Below are 18,922 nucleotides of genomic sequence, written 5' to 3' on the forward strand. Positions count from 1 at the left end.
AACATAAGTGTTGATTGATGTTTTTATGATAAGAAGAAAGACACTAGTGAAACCATGAGTGTGTTCCTTCGATCTTCACTCATTTTCCAATCACCTGAGCTACACCTTTGGAACCAGATGAGGGTTTTCAACTCGCAAGAACGTCCCTCTAGCTTTTGTACTCTTCAGAACGCGCAGCCTAGAACAGCACCTGGGCACCTGTTTAATAGCTCACACACACTATTTCCCCCCGACTGTAGGCCCCGCAATCACTGAACCCTTCATGCAGCCGGCTCCCCAGTGGTGCCAATAACCCTGGGGTAAACCCCTCAAGGGAATCGAGCTCTATGGGGGCGTGAATCCACATTGTGGGGAGTCTCCTTACACGGACAAGGGCACAAACAACCCACAGGGTGAACACCAGCGCAGAGCGGTGACACCTGAGGGGTGAAAAGTCCCCGTACCCCTTACCTCAGGGTTCCTGGAATTGACTCTCGAGGCCGCCATGACAGGCCCCGCCCCCGCCGGACGGCCGTTGGGGCCCCACCCTCCGCGCTCGCGCATGCGCTCCTCTCTTCCGGAGAAGAAGAAGAAGAACTGCCCCAACAGACGCCAGGAGCCGTGGGAGGACGGCGGTCCGCGTGCCCGAGAGCCCCGCCCCAGTGGGCGTGCGCAGGCGTGCAGGCGCGGGGCACGCGGGCATCTGGTCCTGCAGCTCTCTGCCAGAGAGGAGAGAGGTGGAGTGTCGGGCACGCTGCGGAGCGTCTCTGGCGACGCTCCTCGCCGGGAACTTTCGTGCTGGTCTCTTCTTAAAACCAGCTCTTGTGAGATGTGCACTCGTGATTTTTCTATTGCACACGTGAAACCCATGCACTTAGCTACAAAGAGTTCTGGAGAGCTCCGCTCTAAGCACAGTAGCCTCAAATTGGGGCAAGTGCTTTCATGCCCTTTGGACTGCAGTTCCTTGGTTCTTCTTTATGCCTTTCAAAAAACAGTAGGTCCTTTTTCCTAGCAAGCCTGAAGTTTCCGTTAAAGAACGATTCTAGCAAAGAATTCAGACCTGGGAAACACTCTTAAGATACTGTCTCCTGACTCCGTTCCTAGAGTTTTTCCAAACGCATTTACTCTACTAGAATATTTTTTCTCAGTGTATTTAATACATGGAGGTTTTTCAATAAATGTTGATTCACAGGTGTTTCCTTTGTACGGTGTTTTTTTTTTTTAAATAACTTTGAGAGAGAGTGGACAATCTGGGCCAATTTCAACACAGCAGGTAGTATGGGAACAATTTTACTTTCCCTCCCTCCTTTTTTGTAATATCTTGCAGACTTTCAGTTGGCATTAAAAACAACAACAACAACAAAAATAGTAGCAGGATCAACTTACTGACCTGATTTTGTAATACTTCCCAAAAAAACTTCAATCATCAGATCCTCTTTCTGTTCAATTGCAAGATTAGAGCATTTCTCACTCAACAGGATGCCCCTGAAGACCCCTCACATCTAACAGCACTAAGCGCCTCCAAGTGCACAGACTTGAAAACTCCACAAGACACAAACATGGTATCTCTTCGTTTCTTTAATGTTTCGTGATTGAGTGGAAGATGAACTGTCTTCTGAGGCTTGTGATGCATGTCCAGAGTTGTTTTTTCTCAGTAGTCAATGCCTGCCCGCAGCCTCTGTGCAGGAATAATCAGAGATCATGATCCAAAGGACTTTTAGATACTCCCTTCTGTGACTGCTCTTCCCAAATTACATTTGGGCTAATTTGATTATCTCTGTCCCTGGGGTGTAGGATTTTGAAGTATTACAAAAGTGATTGCAGAATTGGGACTGGCTAATTTTTGCACAGTGCAATTTTTGTATCAGTGGCCTTGAGAAGAGTCCTTCAAATACTGTATCAGAATTATGAGTGAGAATCTTGTAAATAATTGGTTGAATGACTGAACAAAGGGAGGAAGCAACAAGGAAGCCTGCCTTTCTCGAGTGCCTGGGTACAATACTTTGCCTCACAATCCCTCTAGAATGAGGTTATTGGTTGAAAATCATATGAGTTTTCCTTCATTGTAAAAGCTCCAGTACTGAGCGATGTTCCCAAACTGTTTATTTTTTTCAGTCCCCGACAGGAGTTTCTTTAGATATAAAGTTCATTTAGAAACTTTATGTCTAAAGTTTCTTTAGATATAAAGTTTCACCATGATGTTGCTTGAAATAGTCTCACCTTATCTTCTCATCTTCTTCTGAGTCAGTTTTTCCTGACAAGGGGCAAGGAACTTCTTAAACACCAACAGGAGTCTTTTTCACACTGTGGCACAGTCCTTCTAAACCTCTGTTTCCTTCCCCAACACCCCACAATCAGTTGGAGTTCTACTGCAGCTACAGCAGTGAGAGAATCTCGTCTCACAAGAGATTTGGTTGCCATCCTCTGAGGTTTTCAGCCTTCATCTCCCTTGACAAGTTTCCTAACAGTCCTCTCTTCTCACAACACAAAACACGAATACTCTTTCATATCATTTTGATAGTGGTAAACTGACTGACATGGATTCTCAATATGAAAATAATAATCAAACAAGTTTTGTAAAAGGAATGCTACCATGATTCCCATGCAGATGGGGCCATATGCAACGATGAGCCTAGATTCTAAAGAGCAAGTGTATGTAATGCAGACAGGAAATTAACAAACTTGTAAGCAGGGCTTGCAGGCTAGGATTTAGATGGAAGTGGGCTTGTCTGAATGGGGATTGGACACTGGTGGATAAACTCTTGGCATTGTGTCAAGGTGCACATCCATCTCATGGGTAGTGGACTTTTAACACCTACAAAAACCAGGGCTCTAGGATGTTTAGTCCCTTTAACATAAGGAAAGAGAAGAAGATTTTCTGCCTTCTTGTTCCTTACTTCTGTCCTTACCCCTACTAAGCCAAGATGTTCAGTGCTATATGATGGCTCTTCCAAATCCATTTCATCCAAAGAGCCTGCAGATTTTGTGTATGTTTACTATTGTGTTTTCTGTTGGAGCCAAGATGCACACTTGAGTCTCGTCACTCCAAGTTCTCTTTCTCATAAGGATGAGTAACTGATAATAGCTTAGTATGTTCTAATTTTTTGGTAGTGTTGCCAGATAAAATACAGATTTCGAGTTAAACATAAATTTCAGATAAACAGGGAAAGAATTTGCGTAAAACTATGTCCAAAATGTTGCATGGGACAAAATTGTACTAGAAATGAATTCATTGTTTATGTGAAATTCAAAAGTCAAATTCAGTTAGGCATTTGTTACTTTTCTTTACTAGATCGAGCCACCCTATTCTTTCAGGTGCTTTGAAATTTAAGAGACTAGAAAGTCTTGTTCTAGGAATCTAGTGCAGAAACAGAGGAGCCACGATACCCGTACAAAGACAATCATTGGAAATATCCTCAGATATATTGGAACATATATGAATTTTCATCTAGAAAAAAAATGAAGGCATTTTAAAAACTGAAAACAGATTGCCTTCGTTTTTAGTTGCATGACGTATCTCTGGGAAGATTTTAGTGAAAGAGATAACACTGGTTTCCTCCGGGAAAGAGGATTGGGTTGACACGGGAAAGAGGTGGGAGGAGGACTCGCCACTGCATATTCCATTTTGCACAATTTAATTTTGAACCATGAGACGGTGTTGCTCGCTTAAAATATTATACTAAAATCATTTAAAAGTTAAAAAACTAAATCTTTTACAACCATGGAATACTATGAGAAAGACATTTAGTGAATTCTGGTCTTGGACATGGGGGCTGCATGACGGTTTTTTGATGGACGGGGGCTTTCCAGCACAAAGGATCATTAGTAAGGCTGGTCCTGCTGGATGTTGGTTGGAGCACAAGGACCACTCCCTTAGGAGTGATGTACATACAGCAGTCAAAGACACTGGATCTGCTGAGACAATCCTAATTTCAAATACTCAGTTCCATGTGGCCATAAATACCCAAGTGTTTATCAGACTAACAGTTCTGAATTTTGTTCAGAAAGTCTAGTCTCTGTTGAAGTAAGTCAAGAGCCAGGTAGGAAGCAGAGTGTGTTGAGGGACACAAAACTAGGTTGATAGAAAAAGAAGTGAAAGGAAGGGACCGTCAAGTCCAACCTCGGTGCCGTGAATCAAAAAAACAGTGTATAAACTGCGTAAAGAGGCACACGCCAATTGTGTTGCCACTGTGTGAGGTGGAAGGAACTTCCGGTTCTTGCCTACCTGCCAGAGCCCTCGTGGAATGTCTCCCCACCCCCACCCTACCCAGACCCACGTGCCCTCTGCCCCTCCCCCACTGCAGAATGTTTCAGCCACATTCTACTGTTATGACTCAAACGTGCCCCTCCTTCAGTTGGATCCTGAGCGTCTGTTGAAGCAGGTCACTCTCTGGGTCCTGGTCTTGACTTTTCTCATTGAGGCTACCAGGCAGCAGTAGTCCGTGCCCAAGCCTGCAGGATGGCTTCAGAAGGAGGTAAGCCTATAGGCTGGGGGTGTGTTCTCAGAGACCCTGCCATCCCTCACATCCTTCGGGTTCACACGTGACACTTCATGGTGGGCACACAGTTGGACTGAAGTAGAGGGAGAAGAGAGCCCTGGACACACGAGGACATTTCACCTGGGGAGACTGGGGAGCCTGAAGAAACCTGAGACTGCACTGGGGAGGAGGGGTCATTGGAGGTGGATCAAGAGGAATTGCCCTGGCTATGGAGAAAGGATGGCAGCAGGCAGGTTGATTCTTTCTAGAAGGGAGACAAGCCACTTTGAAACGTGTGTGTAAGGATGTGTGTGATGTCCTGGTGGTGACACAGGGAGGGTCATGAGGAAAGCCTAGACGTGTCTTGTGTTCCTGAGGCACCTGAAGCTTGCCTCACCATATCTTTCTAAGGGATTTGAACAGGAGCATACTGTATCTAAGGGGGCCGTGGGGAGAGATGGTCTTGGTGAGAAAACTATTCAGTGGGGCTGTGTGTGGCCACACCTGCAGTGAAGTGTCCTCTCCGAGAGCTAGGCAGGAGGTTACTCTAACTGCCGCAGCCCACACCTCGTCCACTCCTCCCAGCCCAGAGCTCACTTCTCAGTTCAGGCAACTGTTGCTTGGGATTCAACAGGGGATGGGCAACCGTGTAACTTCAGCCAAGAGAGGGCTCAGGTTCCTGAGTTGCTCTGAATTGTTCTTCCTTTTGTGGAATCGCAGTACTTCAGACCTACTTCATCTCGTCCAGTATCTTATGGTGGACCCTCAGGCTGCCTTGAGAGGAAGAGTTTCCTTCATATTTCCTGTCACTCCTTCATGGACAGGGGACAGATGTGGAGTGGGGTTGTTTCGGGCGGAATGTCTGTGAAGGCTGCTTCCTCTTTTAAAGGGGGAAGGAGTGTAGCCCAGGGGCAGGAAGACGATCTTCTGTGTTATTATTAAACGTCCTATGACACCTGTTCTGGTTAATTAGGTGCACCGTGGTGTGTACCTTGTTCTCCTGAACAGGGATGTGATCCAGACAACTTGATCGCCATGGCAACTGGCTTCTGCCTGCTTCTCAGATTGTCTTTCCGTTATTGGGAGCTGGAGGGGGAAGGACCACAGGCGGTCTGTAGTCCCATGACCAATGTAACATGACAATTCCCTGGCCCTTGTTTAATCCTCTGCAGCCATCACTGGCTGTGAAATGACAGAATCTAAGGGACACGCGCCTACTTCTCACACACCACTCCCCCCACCCCCGCCTCCTAGGAACAGAACTCCTGAGTGATGACAGTGACTCTGGGCACTGGGGAGGGGGTGACAGGACCTGGCCCATGTTACGTGTCTGCTGTGGGTTGTTCTGAGATGCAGGTGCATTCTGGGCCAGTGTTATGGGTTTGTATCGGGATTCCATTAGAGAGGTATTTTCCAGCATTTTGTTTTGTTTTGTGAGGCTAGGAAAGAAAGAGGGGATTTCTACTGAGCATCAGGAAAAGGAGGACTGAGGAGGAGGTGGGGCCCTAATATTTTACACAATACCTGTCCACAAAGGGCCTTTGGGTGCCTAGAACTTACCTTGGAGAAGGTCCCTACCTGCTAGTACGCCGGCTGAGGGGCATTTCTCACAGAGCGGATGTCCACACAGTTCCAGATCTTGGGAGACAGCCTGTGAGGCTTAGGTGCCAGGCGGTGCCTTAGGGAGGCTCTCCAAGTCAGTGCTTGCTGAGGCGATTTCTTCTCGGCAGACAGGGGTCAGGGACCTTGGTGGATGGGCGCGGGGTCACCAGTGGAATAATTCTCCACTGGAGGTCAGGGCATGAAAATCACTTGAAGACATTTGCACGCTGCACAGTTTCCCTTGTCCAAGTGTCCCTCACCTGTGGAGATTTACACTCTGATGCCACAGAAAGCCTCAGTCCCACTTGCCCATTCTCCTCCTCCATTCACTCCTTTCCTTTGCCTCCACAGCATGGCCAGTGCTGGGAACGGATGTGACCATGAACCCCGGTGCCTCCTTGTCTACTTTCACGGCAGTGCCCTTCCCTCCACCCATTCCTGGCGCCCAGCACCGGCCACCCTGGCAGCAGCACCTGCCACGTCCCATCACCCCAGCATTCCCTCCTGGCAGCAGCCTGCTGCTGCCAGCTTTCCCCAGGACGCCTATGGTGGCTAATGGTGGCCGTGGCCCCACTGCCCCTGGGGCTTGCAACCTCACTGTCCAAGTCAGGTCACAAGGGAGGACAGTGGAGGCCCCCCAGACTCAGACCTTTGTCGTTACTCAGGCCCCCCTCAACTGGAGCGCTCCAGGGGCCCTCAGCAGGAGTGCTGCATGTCCTGCACCCGAATTCATAGCATTCCCTGTGATGGGGACCGTTGTGACTGCTTCAGCTGTTGGAGTTAGTCAGGCTGGCAAGGGAGGCTGGACCCCAGGCTTTCCTCCTCAAGCTCCACCACCAGCTGCCCAGCTGGCCCCTATCATTCGCCCAGTGAACTCTGGGCCATGGCCACATGGCACTTCCAGGGAGGGCCGCCTGGCCACCAACCAGTCCAACGCCTCGCAGGATGGCTCCTCTAACCCCCAGAGAGAGTACAGTAACTTCCGACGTTGGCAGCGCTTCAAGCCCCTGGCCCGGAGACACTTTCACCTGAGTCCTGATGCAGAAGCTTTTTCCTGCTTTCTCATGTGAGTGAACGCTCAGGGGGTCCTGAGCTTATGGGAGCTTTTAGATAAAGAGGAACTGGGGATGGACTCGCACGTTAGCTTTCTAGGGCTACTGGAAGGAAGGTGTGAGGGCGATGTCCATGCTATGAGAAGGCACACTGTCGGTCACATGGGTGGGCCTGCCAGTCCGTGACATCAGGACTGAAATGTGCCCTATCTCAACTGGCCCCACCACCCTGTGAGTCTGGCCAGCTTGCTCTTCCATGATTCTCATGGTAATATGGACTGAAGACTTGCAGTCAGAGAGGGTCGTGGTGTAAGGTGAGGAGCCAAGGAGTGGATGCCGCACTGTCCTGTGGTGCCGTGTCCTTCATACAGGACTTGAGCGTACATGGCCAGGGGAGGTCACTTCAGAGGAGGGGGAGGAGCGCGGGGCCCAGGAGGGCGCTTTATGCATGCCTCCACTTCGTTGTGGAGAATTCCACGAGGAACAGGGTGATGGTAGAGCTCTCCTAAGGGCGTGGGCTCTCTCCCACTAGACTTGTGAGCCTGGCAGGCATTTCCATCCTAAACCTCCGGTCCCTCGTAAAAAGGGGACAATTACACTTCACTCAGAGGACTGTGCCGAAGACTCCTTGGGCTAATCTATGAAGTGTTAGCAGATTGCTTGGCACATGCCACGCCTCATTGATGATAGTGATTTTTATTATGAAAATGCAGCCTTGAGGAGGAAAAGAGCTCCCCAAGGCACAATGTCCCAGCTCTAGCCTGGGAGTGGATGGTCATCCTTGAGTGAGTGTGAGGCGGTGACAGCAGTGGCCGGGAAGGCTTGTCTTTGCCCTCCCAGACGCCCGCCTCTCACCCTCCTGTTGCTCAGTCATTCTGGGTTGAGTGATGTGTGGTCCACATGGGCGGGTGGGGTCAGGCAGGTGGGGGCTGGGCTGGGCCTGGAGACTGACCCCGAGGGCTTACAGCCCAGTGCTTCGATCCCTGGCCCGCCTGAAGCCCACCATGATGCAGGAGGAGGGACTGTGGAGGGCCGTGCAGGAATGGCGGCGCTTGAGCAACCTTGACCGGATGATCTACTACGAGAGGGCGGAAAAGTGAGTCAGCGTCCTGGGCCCAGGGGCTGCGTGGAGGGTGAGGCGAGTGGGTGAGGGCAGGGTCTGGCCGTGGGGGTGCTCATCAGAGAGGACAGAGGAGAAGGGCTGTCACCCAGCACAGGGTCCCCGCAGCCCAGGGGCCCTACTGTCCCCCAGAAACCCCTCCCTCACCTGGAGAGTTTGAGACTTCTGTCCTTCCTCCACCAGGAGCTCTGCCTTCCCCTGATTTTGACCTACCCTTGCCTTGACATGAAGGTCTCAGGACGGGGCAGGGTGAAGCTGTGTGTCCAGTAGGGGTCCAACTCCGGCCATATGGGCTGGGCCGGGGAAAGAGCTCCACCCGCCAGCCTGCTGCTTCCTTAGTGGTGGGTGACTGGCGGCCACTAACATAGATTTGGGACCACCTCTCCTCATGAAAAGTGCCCTGAGTGGGTACCCTGGCATCCCTGAAGAGGCTGGGGAAGCCAGCTGTCGTCGGCCCAAGGGTCTCCGGCCCTTCCAGTGTTTGCTCCATGGTAATCCCCTTGGTTTAAGAAACAAAAGCAAACAAACGAGCGCCTCTCAGAGGAAGGGAAGGCCTCTCCTCTAAGCTCAGCATCCACATCGTCCAGCCTCTCCTGGGCCCTGTCTCCAGGTCTATGTTCCAGGAGTCTCAGTCCTAGCCCAGGGTCCTGGATTCGGGCAAGGACCCCTGTGGGGAACACATGCCTGTTCCAGCCTCTGGCTGTCAGCCCCTCATGTGGTTCTGGATGGGGACGGGGGCATGAGGAGGGTGCCCCCTGGGTCAGCCATGTGTCCCATTGACCTCGTTCAATTCAGCGACCTGGGTCTATGCTGTTGAATGCCCTCCAGCGCTGGTGAGGCAGGAAGGGTCCCAGATCTTGTTATCACTTCCAGGAGCAGCTCTCTGCTGTGGACAGCACCTCACAGGGCCTTGACGGCCCCAAGGCACATCCTCTCCCAGTGCCTCATTCTTGGCTGCCTTTGTTGGGCTCCAGAACCCAGGCCTTTTTCTCAGGGTGGCCTGTGTCTCCGTCACCCCCCAGGTTCATGGAATTTGCGGCCGAGGAGGAGATGCACATTCAGCATTTGCAGTGGATGCAGTGCGCGCAGGACCTGCCTCCTCCAGCCCCACCGAAGCTGGATCCTCGGGGGCCCCCAGCCCCGAAAGTGGGCCTTCAGCCAGGCACCCAGCTTCCCACTGGAGCTGAAGGCACAGGTAACAGGGCCTAGGCTTGGCCACCGTCCCCATGTGGATCCTATTCTTTCAAGACAGGGGCATTGGTCTTTCAACCAAAACAGCCACCGAGGCGGGGGGTGGGGGGGTGGGGTCTCAGCTGCCCTTTGTCACTACGGGGTATTGACTTGGTCAGTTTTATAACTCTTCTCACACCTCCCCGTCAAAGGACCCCACACGAAGTCTGCCTAAGAAGTGAGCTTGATGGGGAGACCCCTAGAAAATTGGAGGTTCCCCACTTCCTTACTTGTGACTCTCTTAGATGACCCCCTAACCTCCCCTCTCCAAGTGTGCATGAGGCTTCAGATGGTCCTGACCCCTCCCACACCCACATCAACGTCCCCCAAACAATGCCCTCACCAACGTGCGCTCGGTGGTCAGGAGGTGGACCGGGAGTCCCTCACCTTCCTTCCCTTCCTCCTGCTCTGCCTCAGCCTGTGCTCCCAGGATGTCCGGCCCCAGGGCCCAGCCCTCGCACCCGAAGCCACACAGATCCCAGTGGCCCCCGGAGCCCAAGGCGCCCAAGGAGATTCCCCCTGAGACTGTGAGGGAGTATGTGGACAGGATGGAGGCGCTGGTGGGGCACGTCCACTCAGCCACAGGCAAGTCACCTGCAGAATGTGGAAAGGACGGAAATGAGCTGAAGCAGGAAGAGGACGACACCTACTTGGACCCGTGTCTCTTGAGCTACACTGACGAGCTGCGTTCCCGGGAACACTCTGTCACCAAGGTAGGCTGGGCCTGGAGCCTGGGGTCTACAAGATGCCAGGGCATGGAACTCTCAGCACCCAAGATCTGAGTTCTGCTCAGGCCGATGGGACTTAAGCTCAGCTCCTTGTTCCTGAGCCTGGTGTTCGGGGAGGTTTACGTAGATGTATGTGTGTATATGTTTGTGTCTGTGTGTATGCCTTTGTGTGTCTGTGTATGTGCATCTGTATATGTGCTCTTTTGTGTGTGACTGTGTATGTGCATGTGTGTGTGTGTGTGTGTGTGTGTGTGTGCTGACCATCCCCGCCTTGTGGAGGAGAGTGGGGGTGGGTCTCTGCTTTTCACTTTCCCTCCTGGTCTTCTTGTGTCACAGGCCACTCCTGGCCAAGGATGCTCACAGCCTCTTCTTTCTGTCCGAGGTGGAGGCAGTCATTCATCCTCGATTCCCGGCAGAATTGTTTTCCCCGGACCCACAGCTGGATGTCTTGGCCCTTGCTGAGGAGCTGAAGCAGGAGGAAGGACTCACCCCTGAAGAAGTGAGCCAGGGGAGGGAGAGGGACACTTAGGGAGCCAGGGGACTCCACGGGAGGGGGGACTCCAGGTGATCCAGGGGACAGGGGAAACCAGGTGGCCCAGGGGAGCCAGAGGAGGGAGGGATCGCAGGTAGAACAGGGGAGACAAGGGACACCCAGGAAGACCAGGGCACGGAGGGACCCCAGTGAGCAGGGGAGAGGTAGGGCCCCAGAACAGGAGGCCCACATGGCTCTGTCCGTCCCTTCCCTGCCTCGGAGGCCTGGCATGGGGAAGGGCCCTCTCTGGGGTGGGTGCAGCGCAGGGTGATAGGAAGGAGAGGATGGGGAGCCGGGAGCGGAGGGAAGGACACACAGCTGGGAATAAGGTGCAAGAGGATGGCAGGAATGCCACCGTGTCTGTATTTGGAGTCTAGTCCTGGGGTCACCCGTCCCGTCCTCCCCCCCAGGGCCATTGTCCCACTGCCCAGTGCTCCTCCTCTCACACGTGCGCGTGGAGCCGTCACTGTCCTCCTCCCTCCTACCAGCTGGTGCAGAAACGACTCCTGGCCTTGAAAGAGGACGAGGGTGGGCCGGCAGCCCCGAGCCACAGTGCACCCGGAATGGGCTCAAGTCCATCTGAGTCCCACGCCGGCCAAGGTGCCCAGAGGCACGACCAAGACCGCCATCGAGGGGTCAGTGATGAAGCCTGCCCAGCAGAGATTGATGTTGAGGCTCTTCATAGGCCCATCCGAACAGACACTGGCCCGTTCGTGCTCAGAGTCTTTGTTCCCTGTCGAGGACGTCAGGAGGTCTCTCCATTCCGGGCCGGATGGCCCTCCCCTCCCCAGGGTCAAAAGCGCACTGGCCCTCTACTGGGACCCAGGGATGCGTCTGTTCTCAGAGAGGCTTCTCCTGTTCTGGAGGCCCGAGGGCCCAGGGACGCGTCCAGTGAGAACGAGGAGGCGCTCCTCAGCCTGGCCTCCCTCTTGGCCTCTCCGCAGAGCCTGCCGCCTTGCGGGCTGTCCCAGACTCCTGCCCCTGCCTCAGGCCTGGCCTCCCCTGGAGGTTGGGGGGCCCAGAGTGCTCCCCAGGCCCCCTCCCCTCAGAGAAGAGGCCCCAGCCCAGCTCCACCAGCCGCTCCCAAGTCGAGGAAGCGGGCTCTGTGTGGGCGCCCAGCCGCTGCTGAGAAGCTGCCCATCCCCGGGGCTGGCCACGGGGTCTCTGCGAGGCCAGCCTTGGCTCTGGGGCTGGCTCGCCCCTCACAGCCGAGAAAGAGAAAGCGTGACCCGTTTGTCACAGGGAAGAGGAGGAAGAAGAGGAAGCACTGCAGCCAGTAGGGAACAGCCGGGCCGGCCCTCCAGGGCGAGCTCCCCAGGGCGGCCCCCAGGGGAGCCTAGGGGCTCCTCCTCACCCCAGTGCTGATCCTGGGATTGTGGGGGGTTAGGGAGGTGGGGGAGGTGGGTGTGGGCAGGACCTTTGGAGTGATGTATGAAAATTGTGAATAAAGATAGTTTTGGTGGGAAATGCTCTCAGGCCACTGTCATCTTCTTCGTGTGGAGCTGCTCCACAGAGAGCGATCCTGAGAGGAAGGAAGGGTGAGGGAGGTCACAGGAGCTATGGATCTACAGGTGGCCAAACCTTTCCTCCACATAGACAAGGACTCCTCAGGCTGCCCCTGGGAACGCATAGCTCTCACTTTCCCCAGGGACCCCCTCACCATCCGCTTCTCTAAAGCCTGCTTGGCTAGGGGCCTTCTGGGGCATCTGTAGCATCTTCTGCATCCCTGAACCATCTGGGGAGGGAGAGCTGCTTTTGTGCCTCTCAGCCCTCTGGACACTAACCAGTTTCTAGGACGGAGCCTGGAGACGGCCCTTGTCTTTATGGAGCTGCTCTCTGCTTCCCTGAAGTGGCCAGGCGATGGCGCTGGGGTGACCCTCCGCTCATCCAGGGTTTCCTGTGTGGGTGGCCTGACCAGACAGGAAAAGTCTTGGCCATGGGGACAGGACTGTCTGCCTCGTCATAGCGGGAGCGTTCTCTAGTCCCACTGGGATTATTGCAATGTGGAGAGTGGTTGAGGCAGCTACCTCTTAATCCCAGTGAGGATGCAACGAGGGGAATGGGCGCGGGGAAATTCATGGGGCACCTGTTACAGGTGTGTCTAAGGGAAACGACAGTTGGGCCCCTTTATGGAACTTGTGGGATTTCTGTGCAGCAGCATCTCTTTCAACTGAGGGAGGAGGACCCATCTGGCTGTGGCTGTGGGGACTGGCCTTAGGGGCCTAGGGGTGTGCAAAGACACCCCAGAACTACTGTCCCTTCCCTTTCCACCCATGGCTGGACATGTGTGTGTATTGGTATCAACACTGATTTGTATTCCCATAGAAAACAGTTCCTCCTGACAAACTATGACCGTGTTTCACAAGAACAGCTTGCTCACAGGGGCAGCAGGGGTGGGGGAGAGGTGTCTGCGGCCCCAGATCTGGGTGGGAGCTGGGATCCATGCTGAGGAGTGTGGAGGCCTCAGTCACCGTCCTGCGGTTGCTGGCAGAGACTTCGAATCATCAGAGCAGGGGAAATGACCCGCTCATAAGGGTGAGACGAGCAAACAATGAGGGGCAGGGAGCAGACCCCTGCTGTCTCCCTGAACTGCCCCCCCTCGCAGCCTGCTTAGCCCCCGTCATGGCCTGTGCTGGCCCACCTCTGAAGCCCCTTCCTCCTAATGCACTCAGATGCTCTGATCCTTTGTGGACCCGCCCTGGGCCTCACCCCCCCTTCCCTGCTGGCCAAAGCCTCTTCTCCCGGTTCTGAGTTCTGACTCCTTCCCCAGGACCCAGGCGGGGGTTGGGACAGCAGAGACTCCCTAATTCTCCCTCCTCCTCCCTGAGATCTTGACAATCACCTTTGTATGTTTCTATGATTTTAACTACTGTAGATACTTCATGTGAATGGCTATGATATGTCCTTTGATGAGTGGCTTATTTCACTTAGCATAATGTCTTAGAGGTTTATCCATGTTGTAGCATGAGACATGGTTTCCTTTTATTTCAAGGAAGGAAATATTTCCTTGTGTTTTTAGACCCGCATTATCCCTTCATCTGTTGATGGACATTTGGGTTTCTTCACGTCTTGGGTATTTTGGATAATGCTACGAAGAATGTGGGTGTGCAAATATCTCTTTGAGATACTGCTTTGAATTCTTTCGGATACATACCCAGAAGTGGGACTGCTGGATCACATGGTAGTTATAGTTTTAATTTTTTGAGGAAACTTCATATTGTTTTCCGTAAGGGTTGTCCCATTTTACACCTCTCACCAACAATGAGAAAGATAGCCACCATCAAGAAGTTGGTATATATCCATCTTATAAAAATGTTTATGCTTTTAGCAGAGCTGTAGATAATCAAAATTATGTATAATAACAATATTTTTGGTTATATATGGTGTCATGTAAATCATATTGCCTTTGGCTTCTTCTTTCAACATTCTTACTTTAAGAAAAATGGATATATTAGATGTTCTTTAATTTTTTAGTTATTTATAATTTTGCATTGTATGCATACATTAAAAATAATTTATCAGTTCCCTTGTTGGTGAACTTTTATAAATTATAATGTGACAGGGTAATCAGTTCCAGAGGAAAAGTTTTTCCTTTCCGAACTTTGAGTATTTATTCCATCGAATATGGCTTTTGTTACTGTTTTTTTCAAATTATGCCATCAATACACCCTTTCATGGTGGGTGATCAGTTTCCTTGCTAATTGTTTTTTGGAAGACTGTCTGTAGTCTTTGTGTTCTCCAGTTTCTTGACGTGTGATTAGTTTCAGGTTAAAAAAATGTATCCTCCATGTGATCTATTTTGCTTCATTCACTGATAATACACATTCTTCATCTCATCTAGAACATAATATTATCTTTTTCATATGTTACTTCTACTCATTCTCTCCTGTCTCTACTTCTAGAACCCTGGATATATGTATATTAGACCATCTTATATATTCTCTGTGTCTTCATCAGCTTGGACGGCTATAACAAAATGCCATAGACCTGGTGGCTTGAAAAACAGACGGTAATTTCTTAACAGTTCTGAAGGTTGGAAGTCCAAGATCAAGGTGCCATATTCAGTTCCTGGTGAGAGCTCTCTTCCTACTTTTCAGATGGTTGTCTTCTTACCGCGTCCTCACGTGGCAGAGAGAAAGAGGGATCTCTCGTGTGTCTTTTCTTTTAAGGGCACTAAACCCATTATGAAAGCTCCATTCCCATGCCCTAATTACCTCCCAAAGGCCCTATCCCCAAATACATTGAAGGGTAGGGCTTCAACATAAGAATTGGTGGGGGGGATATACGTCCATAGCATTCTGCCCCTGGTACCCCAAATTCGTGTCCTTATTGTATGCAAAATACATTCATTCTATCCCAACAGCCTCAAAAGCCTTAACTCATTCCAACATCAACTGTAAAATTTAAAGTCCAAAGTCTGATCTAAACACCATCTAAATCACATATGGGTGAGACTGGAGGTACTATTCATCCTGAGGCAAAGTTCCTCTGTAGCTGTAAATCTGTGACCCAAACAAGTTAAGTGTTTCCAAATACGATGCTGGGACTGGCATAGAATAGACAGCCCTACTCCAAAAGGAAGAAACAGGAAAGAAGGAAGGGGTGACAGTTTCCAAGCTAGTCCAAAGCCTAGCAAGGCCAATCCCATTAGATCTTAAGGAACGAGAATAACCCTCTTTAGTTTGATGCTTTGCCCTCCAGGCCCGCTGGGGTGGCAACATCATCCCCACAGCTCGGTGGGGCAGCCCCACTCCTTCAGCTTGGTGGGGTGCCACCCACACTGCAGCTCTCTGTAGGGCCTCCACCTACACCATGACTCTCTGTGAGGGCGACAATCTCACACTTTGAAACTGAGGCCCCCTGGGCCTGTGGTGGGATTGACAGACCCGATGACCTCGGAATCACCTTTGGGGTCCTTCTTCCCTTTTCGTCAAGAGGAGTACACATTCACAGCCAAATGGCTCTAGTCTCCCATTCTGTAGAATCCAGGAATTCTGACAGCCTTCCTCATTCTGCCTGGCTTTCTCTGTCCCCTTTAGTTCAAACTGGCAGTGTCCCTTCTCTACTCCTGGCCTCTGCTGAGATGACTAATTAAATTAATATCACACCTATGATCTCTTCTTCAAAGGGTTGCTCAGCTGCACCCTTAGAGTTTCTTCAGAACAAGCTTTCTCACTTTCAAATATGGATAGGCTGAGAAGTTTCCAAATCTCTAAGTTCTGATTTCTTTTTGCTTAACAATTTGGTCTTCAATTTATCTTTCTCCTGATGTGTTTTACTAGGAGCGGTGATGAGGAACCAAGCTACTTCTTCCAAACTTTGTTCAGAGATGTCCTCAGATGAATATTCAATTTCATCACTTACAAGGTCTACCTCCCCCAAAACGCTAGAACACAGTTCAGTCAAGTTCTTTGCCACTTTATAATAAGAATTGCCTCTCCTCCAATTTCTAATAATGTGTTCCTCATTTCTGTTGGAGACCTCACCAGAATAGCATCTAACGTCCATATTTCTATCTGTTCATGATTATTTCTGTATTCTCTACAAAGATGGAGACTTTCTCTCCAGTGTGCCTCTTTGCTTTCTGAGCCATCACCAGAATCACTTTTAATAGGTATAGGCTGAAAGGACTTTATGGCGATTTCAGCTCTTTTTTAGCATGCACTTCAAATCTCTTTCAGCCTTTACCTACTATCCAATTCCATGGCCACTTCCACATATTTAGGTATTTGCTACTTCTTGGTACTAAAATATGTCTTAGCTCAAAGGGCTATAACAAACCACCACAGACTGGGTGGCTTAAACAAAAGACGTATATTTCTCACAGTTCTGGAGGCTGCAAAGTCCAAAATCAAGCCACCAGCAGACTCTAGGTCCATAGATTTCTCATTCATAATTTCTGACCGTTTCTTTTCTGTGCTACATTTTAGCTAATTTTTCACATCTATCATCCGTGTCATCCACTTCCTCTTTATCAGTATCTGATCTAACTTTTTCCCACTCCCTTTGATATACAGATGTGTGATGTTTGTATGTTGAATTTCATCATCCACTATAAAATATTCAATTTCAATGGTCAAGATTTACTAACATCAATCATTTTTACTGTTGAAGACAGAACATTCTTAACTGGAACTGGCACTGTTAATACAAGTGTATGATAGTGAATACAAGCCCAACTAGTACAGTTTGCTGCTACTCCTTGATTTGGGTTAAGGTGCCAGCACTTCTGCCACCTTTGCTTTTGCACCATCAGTACCTATGTCAACACAATTGTTCCAGAGTAAATCATGAGATTAAAAAAGTTTCACCAACAGTTTGAATATTACAGCATCATGTTGTTTGTGATCAAGCGTGAAGATCGTCAATATTATCTAGTGCTAGTACTAGACAAATTCAAGGAAAACGGCAAACCCAGTCACTTTTTTTTCCTTTTCCATGTGAAAAGCTGTAAGCAACATGTTTTTGCCCTTTAAAGGGCTCCTATGTCTCTGTTTAAAATATTCCATTCCTCTCTCTCTGTTTTCAAATTCATTAATTGACTTATTTGTTTTTAGCTGCGTTGGGTCTTCGTTGCTGTGCGCAGGCTTTCTCTAGTCGCGGTGAGCAGGCTTCTCATTGCGGTGGCTTCTCTTGTTGCGGAGCACGGGCTCTAGGCGCGCGGGCGTCAGTAGTCGTGGCACACGGGCTCAGTAGTCGTAGTTCGTGGGCTCTAGAGCGCAGGCTCAGTAATTGTGGAGCACGGGCTTAGTTGCTCGGCGGCATGTGGGATCTTCCCAGACCAGGGATCAAACCCACGTCCCCTGCATTGGCAGGCGGATTCCCAACCACTGCGCAACCAGGGAAGTCCCAATTCCTCTCTCTTTAAACATAAAGTGATTGGACTTAAAGCAGTGCTTAAAGTTTACCGGTACTATAATCCTTGTTCAAAATTGCTCTGTGGCATAAGCCACAAGGCAGTGAATTGTTGACACCTCCAAATCCCAGGGAGGCCCCTGAGTGCTCTCTCAGGAGGAAACTGAGGTCAGGTGTATCTGATGGCCTCTGTGCTCTCTGTGCTTCTGGTGATATGTGGGGGCTTTCAGGTGAGTGCAGTGGGTAGACTCATGGACTCTTAGTCTTGGCTGGGGGAGACAGCACTGTCGGGTTTATGTTTCCACATTTGCCTCCTTTTGTGTTGCCTTTCTCCCAGTTGCATTTAGCCTGATGAGAGGGAAGGAGGAGATGTCGGTAGCTGGGCAGGTGGTTCTCCAGGAGCAAATGTCAGGGACGGTTGTGTGGGCAAGATCCCTAGGCCCCGTCCTGGCAATCTTGCTGTGCACTGGGCAGTCCAGATGAATCGGGTCCTTGACCAGAAGTCCATGAAACTTTTGGCAATCTGGGCAAAATTTGGGATCTGAGGATGGGCTCAGAAATTTCAGCAAGGATTTGGCGGTATCTTACCCTCCGGCTGTTTAAGAGCCCCTGGTTTTGAATGGCATGAAGCACCAGAGAGCCTTTGATCACATTCTATACAGCTGTCCTGTGTGTGGCCCTCCAGCAGCAAACCTTCTCTGCTGTGACCTCAGGGCAGGCCCCATCCCCCACCCCCCACCCCGAGGCTCCTGCGCTGTGAAACACGAGGGTGTAACGCAGGCTGCTTGTCAGTGCTTGGCTCCTGGCTTGCCTGACGCAAAGGATGGAGCATCTGTTCACCTTGTGCTGGTGCCCTTCCCAGAATCAATGGGCTCACAGCCCAGACATTTATGCTGAGTCTGGGGGCAGCTGTGCCCTGAGAAGCCATGTCTTGTCACTTGGCCCAGGGAGCACCTCCTCAACGGACCACACTTATCATATGGGCCTCCTGCTCTTGTGCCCTCTTGTTTTGTTCTGAGGCAGGTGGTTGTGATGGCCAGTACTGTGGGGTCTTGTGATCTCAGAGCAGACACTGGAGGCTGACTGACCCCACAGAGGTGGACAAGGATGTGGGCTCAGGCGATGGGTCCTTTCTTGGGTTTCTGCCTCTCTTCCCTGATTCCTGACCCTTGCTCTCAAAAGCTCACCTTTCTGTTGTAGTTGCCTCACCAGGGGGCAGTGACGGGCTTTGCCCCGCTGAACTATACCCTCGGGGTAGGTGGCCACAGCCTGGCTTGTCACACACTGGGGAAATCCTACACTGGGGAAGTCAGGATTGTGCCTTGCTGGGCTTGGAACCCAGGTAG

At 51.0% G+C, this 18,922-nt stretch overlaps 1 protein-coding gene across 1 annotated transcript; it reads left to right on the forward strand.

Moving 5' to 3' along the window:
• Positions 1–4,438: 4,438 nt before the first annotated feature.
• On the forward strand, positions 4,439–15,569 carry LOC309622075 (NUT family member 2G-like; the record flags this gene model as incomplete). Its single annotated transcript, XM_082409267.1, has 9 exons — positions 4,439–4,454; positions 6,411–7,125; positions 8,079–8,207; positions 9,254–9,426; positions 9,879–10,174; positions 10,572–10,688; positions 11,210–11,711; positions 13,093–13,256; positions 15,423–15,569. 9 exons carry the CDS (start codon positions 4,439–4,441, stop codon positions 15,567–15,569), a joined length of 2,259 nt encoding a protein of 752 aa, XP_082265393.1.
• Between the last annotated feature and the right edge of the window lie 3,353 nt (positions 15,570–18,922).

The sequence above is a fragment of the Balaenoptera borealis genome, assembly GCF_965194805.1.
Source record: "Balaenoptera borealis genome assembly, contig: HAP1_SCAFFOLD_1455, whole genome shotgun sequence".
NCBI lineage: Eukaryota > Metazoa > Chordata > Mammalia > Artiodactyla > Balaenopteridae > Balaenoptera > Balaenoptera borealis.